Genomic DNA, 19,067 nt, shown 5'->3' with positions numbered 1-19,067 from the left:
CCCAGCTTGAACTTCATTGTCCTCAGTGACAGCTGCTTCATGGAGATGAATGGCTTGAACTGCAATTTCCCTTAGGTGTTGAAGTTGGTTTGGCTTAGGAGCAAAAGTAGAAGCAAATCAGCTCTCCATGTACGTGATTTTAGAGCTCAGACTCTCCAACTTGTTATTCAGGTCAGTAGAATAAGAATTCAACGTTTGGTGCAGCTCAGCAAACTTCTTTTCTTTTTCAATCCGCCCATTTGCTTGTCCTAGTAAAAATTGTTGCATCATAGCTCTTAAGTCAGGTGTTTGGGCTTGTGAGGTTTGAAACCCTAGAGAGGGATACAATTCAGTCTGGTATACTGGTTGATGTTGCATGGGTACATAATGGAACATACTGTTGTGGAACATCTTTACTGACTCGAACAGGTACTCGGTCGAGCACAGGCTCGAGTAGAAGCTCGAGCTGACTGAGAGGAGAAGACAAATGTATTCGGGTTGTGACTCGATCAGGTACTCGATCAGCAGACGGTCGAGTGGTAGCTAGAGTTGATGGTCGAGTTGGTACCTGAGACTCAACACAGACAAGCAGATGAAAAATCGAGATTAGTAGTGAACAAAGTAGATACAGAACTCAATCTTAGACTTATGTGGATCCTAAATGTCACAAACAAACACTCAAAAGTGGCAACGACGCCAAATTGGAACTCTGCTTTCTTGTGGTGGTGATGATTGGTGAATGATATAAGATATGAATGAATGGGTGGAAAGCAAGGGGTTTCAATTCCTTTTATGATGTTGCAGTATAAAGGGTGTCAATCCAAATCTGAGTGAGATGCAAGCAATCAGGACATGCACATTTATCTAAGTTGAGCCAATTATAAAGGATGTTTGTCACTAACAACCTAATGATGAATGTAAAATGCAGAATGTAAAAGCTTATAAAACTAGATGCTAAAAGTAAAGAGAACAGGATGATCTAAACAACAATGCAATGAAACAGAAATAGAAACTATAGTAATGCAAGTAATAAACTAATGCAAGACAAGTAATGAACAGGAAACTAAATGAATGTAACAGAAAAGCAACTAAAATGAAACAGGAATTGAAACAGGACAAACACAAAGCATAAACAAGAATTTTGGGGATGAGCTCGAGCAAGCACTCGATCGAGTGTGCGATCGAGTACAGGGTCGAGTCGGACAAATGCGAGAAACAGAGCAATGCAAACAAAACAGAGCAAGACAAAAGTAAATCAAACAACGACCAAGCAACAGGATTTAGACTAAGAAATCAATAGACAAGGAAGGTCTTGAGAAGGGATTCATGGGATGGACTAATGATTAAGGTCATCTAACTTGGTCAACAAATCTCAATCAACTTGAGCTAATCTCTAGACAATGATCTCCTAGAACATGTTAATCCACTCTCATGGCAAAAACAATCAAACTCATATATTTATAGACTTGTTCTCACAAAGCAAAGAACTTATACAAGCAAGCATTAAGCAACAGATCATTTATGTCAAAAATCAAACAAGACATCTAATCTCTTAGCATGCCTAATGATAATCTCTAGATATAGCCTTATCTTGCAACCTAGACATTGATGTGATGCTAAGAAGCTTAAAATCAAACCCTACCCTCTCGGTTATAGGATCAGCATAGAGTACATCTAGCCTAGAAGAGATCTATAACAATCAAGCTTGACCTAGCTAAACAAACCTCAACCACAATCCAGTCTAACCCATCCTCAAGATCCTAAGCAACTACTCACAAATGCTAAACATGATGAGCAAAGTCATAAACCCAGAAAATAACGAAACTTGCATGATTAGATAGATGAAACAGAGATCTACAATATTGAAGAAGGAATCAAACTCGAATTCTTAATATTTTGAAAGTTATGAAACCAACAAATATCAAGGAATCTCTTGTTTTCCTTCAAAAGTAGATGAGAGATCTAAGAAAATAAAAGTGCAAAGAGCATAAATTCCCAAAAGGGTAAATACTAGGTTTTAGAATATCTAAAAAAAAACTGGACCCCTTGGTGGCTGCAGGGTACAAGGCCTTATATAGAAAAAGGAGTGGAAGCCCTAAAAATGGTAGAAGACAAAATAGCTAGGCGGCTCGGTCAGCTCGACCAAGTGCTCGGTCGAGTGACCGGTCGAGTTGGCTTTTCTTCTGTTCCCTCCACTCGGTCGAGTCCTTCTCCGCATACGGTCGAGTGTCTGGTCGAGTGGGCGGTCGAGTGGAACTTCGGACCTTGGTTCTTCAGCTCTAACTCCCTTGCTTTCTCCTCTTCAGCATTGCTTCCATGCTCCTTAGGCTCCAAAATCACCTTTTTATGCAAGAAAAGATGCAAATGCAATGCAACTATACTCTAATGCACGAACAATCCTAAAACTATGCAATAATGGTCAAAAAGGATAGCAAAAGATGCAAAAGATGTGAATATATTAAGGGAAAACAGGGTAAAATATATGAACATCAACTATCGCCCAATTTCTTGTAGCAATGTTCTTTAATACTCATTCCGAAGCTATTGGCGAACCGTCTAAAACCTATCCTACCTGACTTTATTGCACCAAACCAATCTGCGTTTATAAAGGACATGCTTTTGATGGAAAATCTCTTGCTCGCAACGGAAATTGTGAAGGATTACCACAAAGAGGGAATCTCCCCTAGATGTGCAATGAAAATTGACATTTCAGAGGCATTTGATTCGATACATTGGCCTTTTCTTCTAAATATCCTCACGGCGCTAAACCTCCCAGATAAATTTGTGCATTGGATTCATTTGTGCATCTCTACGGCCTCCTTTTCTGTTCAAGTTAATGGAGGGTTTTTCAGAAGTGCAAATGGTGTCCGCCAAGGTTGCTCACTCTCTCTATATCTTTTTGTGATATGTAGGAATGTTTTATCTAATATGCTAAATAGGGCAGCTGCTGCTCGACACTTTGGTTACCATCCTCGGTGTAAAGGTCTGCAGCTTACTCACCTCAGTTTGCTGATGATATTATGGTGTTCTCAGATGGTTGGGCCTCCTCTATGGATGGTATACCTCCAAGTGTTTAAGTACTTTGCTGCATACTCTGGTTTGTGTATTAGCTTAGAGAAGTCGACGCTATGCCTTGCCGGAGTTTCTAATCGTACATGTGAGGCGCTACTAACTCAGTTTCCTTTTGCTGTTGGCACTCTTCCAGTTTATTATTTGGGTCTGCCTCTCCTTACGAAGAGAATGACGATTCAAGATTGCTTCCCTCTTATAGAAAAAATACGTTCACGCATTGGTTCATGGAAGCATCGTTTTCTCTCTTTTGCTGGGAGACTGCAGTTACTGAGCTCAGTCATTGCAAGCCTCATAAATTTCTGGATTTCTGCTTTTCGGCTCCCGAGTGCTTATGTTCAATAGATGGAGCGAATCTGTGCAGCGTTTCTTTGTTCAGGTCCTGATCTTGATGCATCCAAAAACAAATTGGCCTAGAAGGATGTGTGCTTGCCTAAAATGGACGGTGGACTTGGGCTGAAGTCCCTTGTAGAGGTGAACAAGGTTAGGTGCTTCAAACTGATTTGGCGTATTATCTCGGCCACTAATTCGCTTTGGGTGAATAGGATTCAGAGGGAGTAGCTCTGTTCAGCTTCTTTTTGGTCTGTAAAAGAATCCCTTGCTAAAGGTTCTTGGATGTGGCGGAAGCTACTCAAATATAGACGGCATGCTAAAATTTTCCATAAGATGGTGGTGGGGGATGGTGCTTCTACCTCGTTTTGGCATGATCACTGGTCTCCCATGGGATGTCTTTATGATCTGGTTGGGGATAGCGAGTTTATTGCTCTTGGTATTCCGTCTACTTCCTCGGTCTTAACCGTTCTATAGCCTCACACAAATCGCCGTCATCGCTCAGCTCTGATCAATTAGATTGAACTAGAAATTGATCAGCTCCGCACCAGGCCTCACACTAGTTCTAATGGCACGACTCTTTGGAGAAATTCAGCTAATCAGTATGTACCTAGTTTTTCAACTTCTGAGACTTGGTTGCAGCTACGTCGACCTGGATTACAAGTGAATTGGTACAGAGGAGTATGGTTTCCTTTCTCTATCCCTAAGCATTCTTTCTTGCTTTGGCTAGCAGCTCAGAACAGACTTGCAACAGGGGACCGTCTGTTTTCATGGAATAGAAGGGTTGATCCCTCCTGTGTTTTTGTTGTGCTCAAATGAAGATGTTGTCTTATCTTTTCTTCACCTTTCCATTCTCCTCTCGGGTGTGGCAGGCTCTGTCTCGGAAGATTTTACCTAGCCATGTCTCAACCTGTTTCACTCAAATTCTGAGTTTGCTTTCCGGTGTAACAATCAAGGGTACCCCCTGTTTCCTTCTGCGTATTGTTTTCAGGCCTCGATTCACTCTATCTAGCTGGAACGTAATTAGCGACGGAATGGGGACACACCATTAATTTCGGATCAACTAATTTGGTTCCTTGATCGACTGGTTCGTTACAAGCTTCTTTCGCTGTAGACGCTAACATCAAAGTGGGGAGGGGGGGATGGGTTGCAGCTTTGGTTTGCTACTCGCACCTAGGTCTTTTTAAGGTCCTTTAAATCCTTTAAATTCTTTCTTAAACTTCTATGAAAAACCATTTGGCTCAAGGATGCATTTATTGTAAAGAGGACACTTTTTTGATTTAAATATAATTTTACTTTCATTAAAAAAAAAAATAGATGATGACATATTTTTCACCAAACAAAATAATTTCGACTACCTTTGTTTTCTTGGTAAAAAAAACTTTGTTAAAACTAGATCAACTAAACATAAAACATTCTTATCGTCTAACGATAGTACGTCTCACAAGAAAGTGGGAAGCAATAAATTTAAAAAAAAAACAATGAGCTCATTGTAATAAATTTTCTCATAAAATAGGAAAGGGATTAAGGAAAATATACATAGAATTATAAATTCTATAAAATGTAAATACTCACTTCTATATAAGCATAAATCGTCTCATTTTATTCATCTAACCCCACAAAACAATTTAGTCAAAATTATTGGTTTAACTTTGTTCTATTGGTCAATCTTTTTTAATGGGAAGACAAATTTTATTTATTTTTGAAAATCAAAATATACTCTTACTTTATAATTTCTCAGTTTGGAATAGGTAAGATTAATCTGTTGAGCCAAAAAAATAGAAGATTAATCTATGCATCTTCTTTTTCTAAATCTGTATTTTAAATATTATTTTAGTAGTTTTAGATTGTTTTATTTAATTTATATTTTCATCTTTGAATTATTTGAGATTCATATATTACCGTGCTTATAATTTCCTATTATTTCATTAATTATGTCAAACTAATTTTTCTTCTAAATTCTTTAACAAACAAAAAATTCTTCTAAATTCTCGACCTTGATTGGTTGGTCATAGACTTTTTTTTTTGGCAAACATAATTGTTACCATTCGTTCAATCTCAAAAAGAGATAAATAGGAGAAGGTCATCAACCTAATGGTTGGATAATATATACTAAGAAAACACAAGCCTACAACAAACATATATAGATTGGAAAAACATAAATCGTTGTTGATAGATCCATAGGAGCTTGGAGATAGAATCTACATCATAGTGTGTCAAAGAAACTCCATGAATGCATTGTGAAATTTAACATTAGTTAATATCGAAAGATTTTGTGACATTGGAAAATGGTCTTTAGTTTCATTGGTTGCTGGAGCAATCCACTTTGAGATAGCTGAAAGACATGAACATGTTCTCTCCACACAGGAGGAGGACAGAGCCGAGATTCTCTCTATGGTGGAAGAGGTTGGATGCAAGGTTATCTCTCCAAGGGAGTAAGGTGGGGGAGGTTGGACGCAAGGTTTTCTTCCCAAGGGAGGAAGGAAAGCGACAGTTCTCTCAATGGTTAGTCATATACAATATTGTGATGTAATTTATTTTTTATTCAAAATTGAGCCAACAATTTTAGTAATTAAAGAAACTATACAAAAGTGAAAGTAAAACATTTTCTAGGTGGTGATAAATAATATATTTGTAACATACAGTATATTTAGGTATAAAACATACACTTTTAATGGATAACATATATCAAAGAGTTATAGATGAATATAAATCGGTGTATTATAACAAAAAACAAATTATAAATAAAGTATAATAAACTTTTATTAAATATTATTTTATTTACAAAACTTTAAATTCACACGTCGGACCGGTCTTTATCTAGTAATTTATACAAGTTGAGATTGCCTAATATAATAGACTCGTATCAGAAGTGAATATTTTACATATATACGAACACGTATCCTAATACTTACAATTTACTATGTACTGTACGTAGCACTATTAATATTTCGAGCTCTTCCATCCATTTTATATTAGTAAGAACCACCAACATTTGTCTATAGAACATGTGTAATGTAATTTTAATGTATTTAATTTGGTCATTGACGAACTAATTAGGTAAGAGAGTCATTTTTGATCAAAAAAAAAAAAAAGGTAAGAGAGTCATTATACATGAATTCTTTTGACCAAAACATTATAAGAAAATTATTTGAATGTTCATGTTCCTTTTATTTTTTACCATAGAAATTGACCTGTTTGCGTATGTTTGTGTTATATATATCTAATCATCTTAGCTAGAAAATTTAATCAAAAAAAAACTTGAAAATACCATTAAAATGGTTATCAAAATGAAAACTTCAATAAGATATGTTTTTACTATCTTTTTTGTCATATCTTTTGTTCACAGTCGTACGACAGCATCAGGTACTACTATATTCTTACATCCACTTTTTTTTATGAGCTTGATTTTTGTTCTTATAATTAATGTGTATAGTGGTTTAATGATATGTATTGGTAAGAAACAGGTTATCGAATGTTGTTTGACGAAGTGGAATGCTTTGGAGGATTTCAACCGTGTCGTGATCATGGGGACGTCAGTTGCACTGACTATTGTAAAAATTATCAGTATGATTTTGGTGTATGTACTCAAGACCGTGGATGTTGTTGTCATGGAAATATTCCAAAATAAATCATAATTAATTAATTTAGTCAAAATGTATTGGTATTTCCTTCAATAATAACATCAATAGTTTCAAGACTGAATATATAACCCATAGCACCAGTCAATCATCTTACGGAATTCCCAGATTCGAAAATGAAATCTTATATCCTAGCTTGCATCTGTCTTTATTGGTCAACAGATCTTGAAGCGAAAGAAAACTAAAACACAGTGTATCACAGTGTATCTGTCGGTGCTATCTAAATTTAACCATAGCACTAGTCAATCATTACCTTTTCCGATAATGAAGACCTTGCCATATGAGCTGAGGAACTATAATTATGATCTAATTGAGAATTCATTTAAGGAATTATTGTCTCTGACTTTTTCATATAGAAGAAGTTATGATTTTGCAAACTTCGACTGTTGGACGCATGGTATATAATACATGACTATAAACTCATCAACAATTAGAACTCATATATATTACCAGCTAAACATATAAAAATGGTGCCAATGCCATAAATGGTTCATCAGTTTACTTTGATATTTCCTTATCATTTTAAATGGTTTTATTTTTCCCGTTTTAAAATATGGTAAGTTTATTGGTACATCTTTTAAAGAAGGAGAATGAATGGATAGAATGAACAAGCTAAACGTTAATGAAGACGTATTAATAGTCAGCTTTGATGAGAATGAGTCTGTACAGTGCCGTTTTCTTCAAGTGTGAAGACGGTTATCTTACGCAACTACGTTTGCTAACGAAAACTTGGATGTCAAACGCGGTTTGAAGAATATATTGCACTAGGATTTTAATGTTGCAAAAATTAGTACAGCAACTAGCTTGATGTTTTCTTACAAAAATTGTTTAAAATTATGTTTAAATTTTCTTTTCAAATATTTTATCTAAAATCATAAGCTTGAAAAAAATATATAAACGAACCAAAACATTGTTTAAACATATCAACAATTGTTATCAATTTTTTTAAAAATTGTAATTTATTTGTTAATATAAAAAGTTTTAGTTAATCTCATGCATATCGTGCATGGAACAGTATGTAAATTTAATTTGACATCAACCACAACAGAATTACATAACTTACACATGTATGAAATTTTCCTTAATACAAATCCAATATAATATGTAATCATAGATCTTTGCTTACTCCTGAATCCTTTCTTAGAATCGATTTCAATGGTTTCAAAGACACAACCTCATGCTCATCATCGAAGGAGCTAAAACTTCCTTTCGATGTCCTCTTCTTGATTCTCCTTGAACTTATGCGTATCTCATCAACTTCATCCTTTATGCTCACAATTTTTCTTGGAGCCTTTTCTTTTGGGACACATAATTCTACTTGTTCCCCATCGACTGATACCGTTTCATTTGTAACCATGTTTTCTTCAACAGTACTTATGATATTAGAGCCAATATCAGAATTTTCCTTCTTTGATTCAACTTTACCAAGTGTATGTCGTTGGCCAAGTGTTTCTTTCTTCAAGGCCTGTGTAGCTAATAACTTCACCACGAAATCGTAGAATCGTCTCCAAATACTGAGAGGACACTGAAGTTCTCGTTCTTTGCTTTCCATTTTTTGATCGAGTAGAGAGAAAAGCATGTTTTTGATTTTGGGGGTTTATGTTTGGCTGAAAGAAGAAGCAGTGATTCATTGTCAAAGATGAAGATATGGTTAATTAACTTGGAAGGTGGACTACTTTGGGGAGGAGAAGTAGATGAGGAATCTACGGAAGAAACAAGTTTGGTATAAAATATTTAGTAATCTGATTCTTTGATTTTACTTGAAGATATATCTTTTTTATATGGATAAGATGTAAATTATTTCGCTCGATATGTAATATGTTGATATGTAGCCTAATTTCGATTAATATTTTTTTTTTACATAAATTACTTTTTTTTTCGGCTATACAAATTCATTCATTGATATCAACATGAGTTTACAAGATCATTACAGAAACTTCGAAAGCAAATTATTACATAAGCAGAAATATGCGCCATACACTGAAAATGATAAAACTAAAGAGTAAATTTGACGATGCTTTCTTTAAAGCCTTACTCGCTAACAGCCAAATGAAACCGTTATTTTCCTCCTCAGTAATCGATCTTCTTATACGAAAGTTGTGCTTGGCTAACTTTTCTTTGTAGAAATACCAAAATGCACATTGTATTACAAAACCCATTGCTTTCGTTGATAGCTCTGAACAGTCAACAATCTGATACCAATTAGTCCGTATCAGTGTTTTTCTAAAAAATAGTGACCTTGTTTTCCTCTCGAAATATCCCAAACAAGCATCATTCTATCATGAGCCTCTTCGTTGACCCTAATCTTGCCAATTCCTATGTCGAAAAACCAAATTGCATACCCAAACCAAAAGGTGGTGGGTAATGAAACTCGCTGAGAACATCGCTTCCGTCTCGGACCAAGTACATAAATGAAATTCTCTTGAGTTAGTGAAGAACCCCATAATTTTTCCAACAATGGGTAGGTTGTCGACCTTAAGAAGTAACCATCAACATCATCGCCAGTTAATGTTGATTCCTTTGTTTTGTAACCAGTGAACATATCTCTAAATCCAAAAGTATCAAACGATATCACCGTCCGACTGTAGTCGAAGCCAAGCATCCATAGTTCCATCCCCCAAGAGAATAAAACACAATCACATATTCCTGGATCCCAAATCCAGAATGGATCTCCCTTTCTTAAATAGGATAGATCCAAATAAGAGGCATATTGATAAGATTGAGGATACAAACTCTTCTCTCTTATCTCTCTCGATCCTAGTTACAAACTCAAACCCTAATTGACAAGCATGGCGTTACAGTTCTCCAAACTCATCTTCTAAGAACAGAGCACGCAGGCTCTCTAACAAACTCACACAATTCTGATCACGCAAGATACTCTTCACAATCTTACACTATTCTTATTTATACTCTAAACTTCATACATGCTTCTCTTTACTCTTCACATGTTCCTCTCACATGCTCTCTTATAAATACTCCCCCCTTTCAAAACAGCTTGTCCTCAAGCTGTGATGTAACAATTGTAGACTGCAGTAGAGAATAGAATCGTTGATGCACTGGTAGAGCTGCTCCCGAGAAACGGATCCACTGCACTAACGTGACTTATGTAAGCTGCACTGCTGTCTTTAGAGATGTGTTGTGCTTGAACTTAAACCACCAGTCCTTGCAAAACTTTCTCTTCCCTAAATCTGGAAAACAGATATGTAGACCACCCAAGCAAAGCACACAAACAGCCTTCATCCTAGTATCTCCAAACTTTTGAATCTGTTCCAATGCCCTTTGAATGTTAAAATCATGTTCCATCTTCATGTAGATAAGCTGTTGCAGAGTTGTTGGGATGATTGGCAGAGCTAACAACATAGATGCAGAAGTTGCAGGTTGAATTACTTTCCCAATCTGAGACCACCACACAACATTATCCTCATAGTAGAGTACAATCAATCCTTGCTCTCTGTTCTGTCTCCTGCCATAGTAGAGAGCATGTGAGATCACATCACATCAGCAGCTCTACTATGATTGATAGTAGAGTACAATCAATCAATATTGATCTTCCGCACCATAGCTTCACCGTGAAGTTGCAGGTCATCCATAGTTGCAAGCTAAACTTTTGCAGCTTTTTTCTTTCAAACACAACGATGAAAATCTCCAAAATCTGGCCTTTGAACCTAAATCTCCAAAATTTTGAGAAGTCCATAACAACAAATTGGAATCGCTGAAGCGACATTGACAAATAGCAACTATGTTTTCTACATTGGATCAGCCAACAAGCATGCTTAATATGTTCAAACTTGATTTTTCCTCTGTGATTGAACTGGTTCTGCTTCATTAATATCTTCTCTCCTCGTAAAGCCTTGTTATTATATTTGAATGTCCAGAACTTAGAACATTTTCTCTGCTGTTGCATTTGCAGCTCATGACTATCACACAAAGTACACTGCCTATGCAAGGCGTCTCTTGTCCCTTTTGCATCTGCAACTATATCTAGAAACAATAGTTGTTGTTGTGAGCATTCCTTGCAACAAAGGGGACATCAACAGAAGTGTTCTAAAACATGGAAATTTAAGTTCAAAGATAGGTATGATACAAGAGTGCTGAGAAAGGAAAAAATTTTGTTTGAAAAGAAAACATACGAGGATGAAGATATTTTTGCACTTTGGAACACAAATGGTGATAAGTTGTGGTTGTGTGATCATCCGGTGTTTGACAGAGTGTTACTTCAAAGGCAGCGAGTAACACACAAGAAGAGGAAGTTAAAGCTTAGTGAGTTTTGGCTGCTCAAATACTAGGAGAGATCAAGGGAGAGAGTACAAGAGTCTATGGTTCAAAGTAGAAAGATGCAGCGTGGGATTTTGAGTTACCATTCTTGGCACCGTTGGAAAGCTCGGTATTTGCAGAATTTTGAGCAAAAGTTTGACGCCGGATTAAAACAGAAGTGTGTTGGCAGCATTACTGCAAAACAGAGTTATGAAGGGAAGTTTATTGGCTTGTACTCACCATATGGGGAAAGGAACGTCTATTATTCTGTGTGGCATTGTTGGTGAAAGAAGAATCTGAACAATGGATGTTCAGAGCCACAAAGTCGGGACCTGCACTTTCTTGGAGTCACTTACTATGGTACAGAAGATGATTGTGCGTGCAGCAGCTTTGCCGTGGCAGGAATGGTCGTCTTCTTTGCTTCTGTGTCAATCCTATTTGCTCCTTCACAGCTTGAGGACAAGCTGTCGTCAAACGGGGGAGTATTGATAAGCACATGAGAGGCACATGTGAGGAGCTAAAAAGAAGAATGAGAACAATGTAGAGTATAAATAGAGATAGATTACTATGGTAAAGGGCATCATGCGTGATCATTGATGTGTAAAGAGGAATTAGAGCTTATGTGCTCTGTTCTTAGGTGATGAGATTGGAGAACTGTAACTCACAACCTTTATCACATATCCCCTTTGAAGTTGGTAGCTACACGTTTCTATGATGAAACGACAAACACCGTTCGAAGACGGAAAGAAACCGACACAAAAACTCATGGATTGAGACCAGATTAGGGTCGGAATTAAACTCTTCCACAGGAAGAGAAAGAGAACACGAAATTGAGACGATGACACTACCAATCCCATCGTTTGATTCTGAGACCTCTGTTCCCTGCTGTTATGAAACGAGAGAAACACGTCCGCCAAGTATAATGATCTTTAGGTGTTATTAAACATCACCCAAACTGGAGAAGATGATAATTTCGAGATCTGAATTAGGAGTGAAATGGACGAGATTGACAAAAACGGCGGTTTGGGATTTTTATATTCGCAGCAAATCAAAGTAAAAACAAGAAAGATTAGAAACTGAAGGAAAAGGAAGGAACTGGCCGACGCCTCCGGCCGGAAACCGGTGATAATAGAGGTTGTGTTGCTGAATTAACTGTCTTCGGCGAGAGAGAGAGAGAGAGAATTTCTTTTTGGTTACATAAATTACTTATCGTCATTTGCTAAAAGGGAAAACGACTAAAGCAAATCTCAACTTTTAAAATCTGATCGTTTAATAATACGTACCTAAACTCCTAAAGTATATATACCATTAATTAATTAATTTCTCAAAGTGTAAAAATAAGTCCTCAAAATTCTTCTCTATATTATTTACGAAGTCATTTTGTACTAAATTTCGATTTTAATATATGTTACTAAGCATGACATGTCCTAAATTTATATATATATATATATATATATATCAAGAAAAAATAGATTAGGAAAATCAAACAACAATTACAATTAAATCATCTTGTCTATCTATTTGAAAACATTTTTATTATGTATGAAAATAATCTTTCACATGTTACGATATAACCCAACCTGGTCTTCCCTGAAATTGTTCGATGGAATTGCATAGAGATAGAGAAAGCTCATGATATCTTTATATTTATGAAAGTTTTTGGTTGGCATATACAAAACCTACCGTACATAACACTAGCAATATGGATACCATTGATATTAATATAAAGGAGTTGCATTCAAGGGTAATCTCAAACACAACTAGATTTCGTAATTTCACGGCGATGGTGAGGGCAAAAAGTGACGATGTAGTTAGCCTTGGAACAAGTGAAGATGCTGGTTGGGTCGTCATAAGCGTAGGAGTAAGCTGTAGGGCAAGCGGTTTTGAAGATTTTGGAGTAAGCTGTTGGTTTGCAAGATATTGGGTTATCGAACAAGCCGGTGCAACAGTACTTTGGTAATTTGAAGGCAGAGCAAGCGCTTTTACATGCTACTACACGTTTCCCGTTACGTGACCGGACTTGCAACCCAACCGGACACATCCTGTTTAGGTCGCTTACACAACCAACGTCGCTGCAATTACCTGAACCCTTCATCGGCGTTATCGATATCGCCAGGTTATATCTAACATTACAAATAATTAAAGTTGTATTAAATATGTGTTAAAGGAGGCAATTTTTATTAAATTTTACTGACCCGTCGACGAGGCTAACATCATAGAAATCCACTGGGCCGAGGGTGAATTCGGCGAGAGTGGCCGGAGGTGTACCACCGGCTCCATTGCAGGAGAGAAAACCACCGCAATCCCCGGTGGCGCAGTGACCCCGGCCGTATCTGTCGAAGGTGCAACCGTGGCGACCCCAAAAAAGGCCGGACCATAGTGGTGGGAGTTGAAGAGTACGGGATTTGTTGGCTGGAAGCTCAAATCCACCGCCGGCTAGTAAGTTTTGGCCGGCGCTAGGTTGGATTCCTGGCCACACCGTGTGTTTACATTTGTTGTAAAATATTACCGTTGAAGCTGATCACCAAAAAGAACAACAAAGCTAGCTAGTGTGATTAGAAGAATTGTGCAACTAGTAATATTATGAAAATACACTTTTGAACAAAGACAGATATTGTTGGAATGTAAAGTTGTAAGAAAGCAAACCTGATGCGTGAGAGAGAAGAACAAAAAGAAAGAACGCAAAGTGGAGGAAGTTGATCGTAGCCATTGATGGGAGAGTACGTAAGACTGGATCACTTCTCAATGCTTTTATGGGAATATTAAGAAACAAGTTGAAAATTTAATATTTGGGTAGTGTAATAATGGCAAATGCTACATTGGTCGAGACTGTTGGACCAGTTATAGTGCGTGATAGCTTTCTATAGTCAAAATAATGTAACCATCCTTTCATCATTAGAGTTCAACTCTTAATATTCGTGTTATCAACAAGTGAAAATGATAACTTCTTTCTATGGTTTGAATTATATATATCAACTAGCTATTAGAATGTTAGAATGTCCCACTTGAATCCACTTGGTATATTGAAAATCCAACTTGGGATTCTGATTATCACCAATCCACCACTACTAGTGTTATGACTCTGTAAAAGTCACGAAACATGAAATATAGAATCTCGTTGCAGCACAAGTCCCACGAACTAGTATTGAATCATAAAATATGAATTTCCACCTAATAAACTAAGCAAGTTCATTCAGATTAATAGGTTAGATCGATTAACACAATCACACTAGAAGTAGATTTCTTGATGTGGATTTGAAAGAGTTAAGCGAGGTTTTTGTTGATGACATTGATGACAACTTCAAGGTCTCGTGGTGGTGTTATAGTTTATGAAGGATATTGGCCATCACTTAACGCTATGTGCATTCAGGGGAGATTACACATCAAGACAAATACAAAGAGCTCATTAGTGTCATTAAACCACACACAATGTGTTACTTGACGTATGATTATAAAATTTGCTTCAAAATAGACTAACCTGAAAACCAAGAAAGAAAGTTAGAACAATAATAGTATCACACTGCAAAGTAGTTAACAATTTGTAAGATTTTTAGTATTGTTCATCAAATTATTACCTGTTATCGTTCATTCTAGTCAATCTTGGTCGCACTTAGTAAATTGAATGCGGGGAATGTGTTGGACTTTGTAATAATCTTCTCCTCCTTCAGACAGTTTCACTTTCCAATCCCTCTTCATTGATTTAATACTCAGTTCCTTCAAGGAAGTAATATATTTGAGTCCACCTGGAGTCTCCTTTAACATTTTGCAGCCAATTATACTCAAAGCATGAAGACATGGCATGGACCCTTCTTCTACTATCCACTCTTCCAACTCCTCTTGTTCTTCTAGTTTTAGAGCACGTAAATGAGGAAACCCGCCTCTGGAACACACCATTCTCCTCCCGGAGAAAGCATTATATCATACATCAGGCAACCTTGGCATACGCATGTCTAAAGCTAATACTTTGAGATAAACAAAATCTTGAATGAAATCTCTGCCATCAGCCACACGGGCGCCGTTCATGAAATCATATAAACAAAGCTGTTGGAGATTTTTCAACTGACTTAGAGTTGAAGTTAGAGTTTCAAATTTACAACCACCATGGTAAGAGACAGCTAGATTCCTGAGCCTTTTCATACATAGTAGATCCGTCACGCAAGTGTGATCTGTTGAGAAACACCACAACGTCTCCAAGTTCACTAGCTCACACAATTTCAGCTTTGTTCTATCATGCATTGTATAAGGTAAGAAAAGGTACCTCAGTTCTTTCATCCCTGTCAAAACATTTGGCACGTGAACTGATTGCCTAACATCAACAAACAAGTTCAAATAAAGCAGAAGCTTAAGATTACGCAAAGAAGTAGGAAGATGAGTGATCACAGCCTTGTTTAAGCTCAAGAATCTCAAGTGGATGAGTTCTCCAATGCTACAAGGTAACTTTCCTCCTTCAAACTTTACTCGAGAAAGATCTAAAACCCTTAGCAATGGTAAAATCCCGAAACACATCGTTGATGACCGTATACAAACCTCTTCTTCGATACAGAGAAACAAAAGAGATCTCACTTTTGGATTGTACTTACGTCCCATCATTCGAAACGCATTACCACTATGTAAAGCAACTCTGCGAGATCTATTGGGAGATTGAGCATTGAAGGTAGATGTGGAAGTAGTGGTTTTGATGATTTGAAGGAAGTTTTCTTCTTCAGCCTTGGATAAACAGACTTCTCTTATGATGTCATGCATATGACAATAGTCAAACCTCGAAGTTGCATAGTTTCTCTCAGCAATAACCATATTTCTTCTAACCAGCTCTTCTAGGTAGCCTTCTGCACTATCTCGAATGGTTGCACCACCACCATAATAAGACGTTATAGTTCCTTCTGCAGCCCAGTAATTGAACAACGTCTCAACATTTATCCTGTAGTTTTCAGGGAAACTGGCTAGGCTAAGGAAGCAATGCTTTAAACACATTGGCAAATCTTCATAGCTTAAACATAACAATCTGTAAACAGAATTGAGATTATTGTCATCTAAGCTGCTTGATCCTCCAACGATATAAGATCCAATATCGTCGTACACACTTTTCCACCCGGGAATTGTATGTTTTGTAGCTAATAACCCTCCTAACACGTTAACAGCTAATGGTAGTCCTCCACAACATGTAACCATTTTCTTACCCATGGCTTCTAATTCTTCCTCAATCCTAGATTCTGCACCATCACAAGGGTAATATGTTTCAAGATTTGAGCCTTAAAATATCTTTAATGATTTCTGATTGTACCTGTTTCGTCTCTCTTAGAAAATGCTATCCTTCGACATAGTGTCCAGCTTTGTTCATGTGTAAGACTTCTTAGTCTAAAGAAAAAACATGTTGGATGGGCATGTAAACGAACACCCTCATTGCGAGAAGTAAGCAATATCTTCGAGCCTGCAAAAATATTGTCTTGCTTTCATATCACTCTATTAACAAACGCTTGTGAGATTTTAAGAAGACAAGATCTGACCTCCGTTTTGTGGAAACACTGCTTTGATTCGGTCCCAATCTTCTACTTTCCATACATCATCAAGAACGATCAAATACCTACCAGTTTCCAACAACTTAAATAGTTTGCCTTGGAGTGTATGTTCATCTATTTGGAAAATATCTGCATCAGGCTGACTTAAATCATGCAAGATCCTTTGCCAAACATGTTTCTGCATAAACTCTTTCGAAACACAAACCCATGTAAACCCTTCGAAATGATGACCCACCATGTCATGATGAAATACTTGTCTAGTGAGAGTGGTTTTACCAATACCACCCACCCCGGATATAGAAACCATTCGAATGTTGTTGTTAGTCACCACCAAACACCCAACCAACTCTTCAACACTTTGTTCCACTCCGACAAGATAGCTTTCGGAGTTATTAGGAAACGTTTGTCTGATCTCTCTTTGTCTATCTTGTAGAGACTGTTGATGTCCAAATTGGTCCAATTAGAGTGTTTTAGTTCGGTATTTAGAGGGTCGAAGTTCTCTTTTATATATGAAAAAGTCGGGCTACAATTGGTAATGACGAGCTATAAAATGACGAAAAGGAAACAATTGACGAACTGCGAGCTCGTCAAGTCGATACTGCGAGAACCTGTTCTCTTGTACAAATTTCCTCATCGTTTTTTGTGTCCTCGCGCCGTACGTCGTACATTCACTATTTATAGATTACTGTGTCAGTTCGTCAACCGAAAAGACCAAAATATCCTGCTCGGCCTATTAATTCTTTTGGGCTTTTTCTGGGCTGGACCTATTGTTGGGGTGAAATCCACCCCTAACAGTATTCCCCCCATCTTTAGTTCGTAGTTATGCGGAGAACTCTGTGTCCTTTAGTGATTCCCCGGCTGTCGCGCAAGCTTCGAACCTTTGTTTTTGACGACGAGCTGGATCCGAGGTCGGTAAACGATGGCACTTGAAGGTTACGCGGACAAATATTGGGAAATTGGAGAGTCGCGCGTGAGCTTTCCCGTTTCCCGAAAAATGCGGTCACATCGTCACGCGTTTATCTTGATGCGCGTGATATCCGAAAGTTGTAACGTCGCTTCGATCCTCGAGTTGTAATGATGACTTCTTCGGGAATCTTCCTTTCAACCCTATAAATACTCACCCCTTCTTCATCTTGGGTTCATTTCTCTCCATCGATTGTTTCCTCAGCTCGTCGTCCCAGGTACTCTCTTCCCTCATCTTCTAGCTCGTCTATATATTAGTTTTTCTTGAGACTCTCTATGGCCCCCCCAGTCCACTTCGTCTGATTCTTCGGTGGCGAGCCACCTTCGTCAGAACACTTCGCCTGATTTCAGTGGTTCGACTAGATCGGACCATCGTGTGGCGAGGTCTCCGACGATTAGTGACGTTTCTTCGGGATCGTCGTCTAATTATGACGACACCAATTTGGCCGAACTCCAGCGTTGCATCTTCTCCGATGTGGCGGTTCCGAGTTCGTCAGCCCTTCCATGCTAGATCCCTTCTCTTATCGACGAGGACTTCGACGACATGATCGTTCTGGCGGATCACATCATCAGGCACAAATCTCCCTCGTTGGTTGCCGACCCTTCAGGAACCAGGGAGCATGCCCTTTCTTTCGTTCCCCGGTCTTCCTCTAAACGCGAATCGGCTCTCGTGTCGGTTCAGATTGGCGAATTCCCAGCCGATCCTGTCATTATTATCCCCGAGCGCGATCAGCATCCATGGGATGTTCCTGAAGGGTTCATTTATCTCTCAGAGAAACGTTTCTCCGAATGTGGGGTTACTTTTCCCCTTCCCTCTTTTTTGATGTCGTATTTTGCTAAACGCAAAATGGTGTTTTCTCAGTTCGCCTCCGGGTACGTTCCGGAACGCGGTTGGCATCTCGATTTTGGCGAAGAGAGCGGGGATTCGACTTTTGGTTGATCATTTCGAAGAGCTTTACCCATCTTACAGCGTCTGACAGAAATAAGAAACCCGGAGTTTACTATGTCAGTTCGCGACCCCCTCTGCTCGTCAAAGGGGCAACAGGGAAGACCCACAATTGGGAAGGGTCTTATATTTTCTTAAAAATAGTTCCGGGGATCGTCGAGGATCCTGCGATCCCTTTATTTTCTGGGTGGAACCTTTCACATGGTAGTTCATTTTTCTTTGTAACTTGTTCACGTCCTTCATATATTTTTCGTTACTTACCCCGTTCACTTCTTTGCAGTTGTCATACCGTGGTGCCTTCTTCCTTATCGTCCTGCGTTTCGAGCTGATATCGACACGATACGAGCAGTGGGTCCATATACTTGGCCA

At 38.0% G+C, this 19,067-nt stretch overlaps 5 protein-coding genes across 6 annotated transcripts; 2 read left to right on the top strand and 3 right to left on the bottom strand.

The window, feature by feature from the left end:
* The first annotated feature begins 3,714 nt into the window (after positions 1–3,714).
* On the top strand, positions 3,715–4,197 carry LOC147925365 (uncharacterized). Its single transcript, XM_087492591.1, has 2 exons — positions 3,715–3,837; positions 3,919–4,197. The coding sequence occupies exons 1-2, from the start codon at positions 3,715–3,717 to the stop codon at positions 4,195–4,197; spliced, it is 402 nt and encodes a 133-aa protein (XP_087348717.1).
* A 2,392-nt stretch (positions 4,198–6,589) lies between these two features.
* On the top strand, positions 6,590–7,083 carry LOC147925364 (defensin-like protein 199). Its single transcript, XM_087493500.1, has 2 exons — positions 6,590–6,744; positions 6,846–7,083. The coding sequence occupies exons 1-2, from the start codon at positions 6,657–6,659 to the stop codon at positions 7,007–7,009; spliced, it is 252 nt and encodes an 83-aa protein (XP_087349626.1). The 5' UTR covers positions 6,590–6,656; the 3' UTR covers positions 7,010–7,083.
* An 876-nt stretch (positions 7,084–7,959) lies between these two features.
* LOC104758989 (uncharacterized) lies at positions 7,960–8,747 on the bottom strand. Its single transcript, XM_010481965.3, has one exon. It carries the CDS (start codon positions 8,596–8,598, stop codon positions 8,128–8,130), a length of 471 nt encoding a protein of 156 aa, XP_010480267.1. The 5' UTR covers positions 8,599–8,747; the 3' UTR covers positions 7,960–8,127.
* A 4,146-nt stretch (positions 8,748–12,893) lies between these two features.
* LOC104758990 (thaumatin-like protein) lies at positions 12,894–14,170 on the bottom strand. Its single transcript, XM_087491092.1, has 3 exons — positions 13,920–14,170; positions 13,469–13,790; positions 12,894–13,396 (listed from the first exon to the last, which is right to left on the bottom strand). The coding sequence occupies exons 1-3, from the start codon at positions 13,981–13,983 to the stop codon at positions 13,024–13,026; spliced, it is 759 nt and encodes a 252-aa protein (XP_087347218.1). The 5' UTR covers positions 13,984–14,170; the 3' UTR covers positions 12,894–13,023.
* A 126-nt stretch (positions 14,171–14,296) lies between these two features.
* Positions 14,297–18,003, bottom strand: LOC104760082 (disease resistance protein RPH8A-like). 2 transcript variants are annotated; one of them, XM_087491091.1, is made up of 5 exons: positions 16,778–18,003; positions 16,555–16,701; positions 15,532–16,483; positions 14,849–15,439; positions 14,297–14,629 (listed from the first exon to the last, which is right to left on the bottom strand). In XM_087491091.1, the coding sequence occupies exons 1-4, from the start codon at positions 17,094–17,096 to the stop codon at positions 15,364–15,366; spliced, it is 1,494 nt and encodes a 497-aa protein (XP_087347217.1). In that variant the 5' UTR covers positions 17,097–18,003; the 3' UTR covers positions 14,297–14,629; positions 14,849–15,363. The 2 variants fall into 2 exon arrangements, with proteins under 2 accessions (XP_087347217.1, XP_087347216.1); XM_087491090.1 differs by having other exon boundaries at positions 14,537–14,751; positions 14,849–16,483; positions 16,778–17,448.
* Between the last annotated feature and the right edge of the window lie 1,064 nt (positions 18,004–19,067).

Source organism: Camelina sativa, chromosome 16 (assembly GCF_030686135.1).
Source record: "Camelina sativa cultivar CO46 ecotype springtype chromosome 16, ASM3068613v1".
Lineage (NCBI taxonomy): Eukaryota > Viridiplantae > Streptophyta > Magnoliopsida > Brassicales > Brassicaceae > Camelina > Camelina sativa.
The sequence above is the reverse complement of the archived record's forward strand: the minus strand, read 5'-3'. Positions and strand labels throughout refer to the sequence as shown.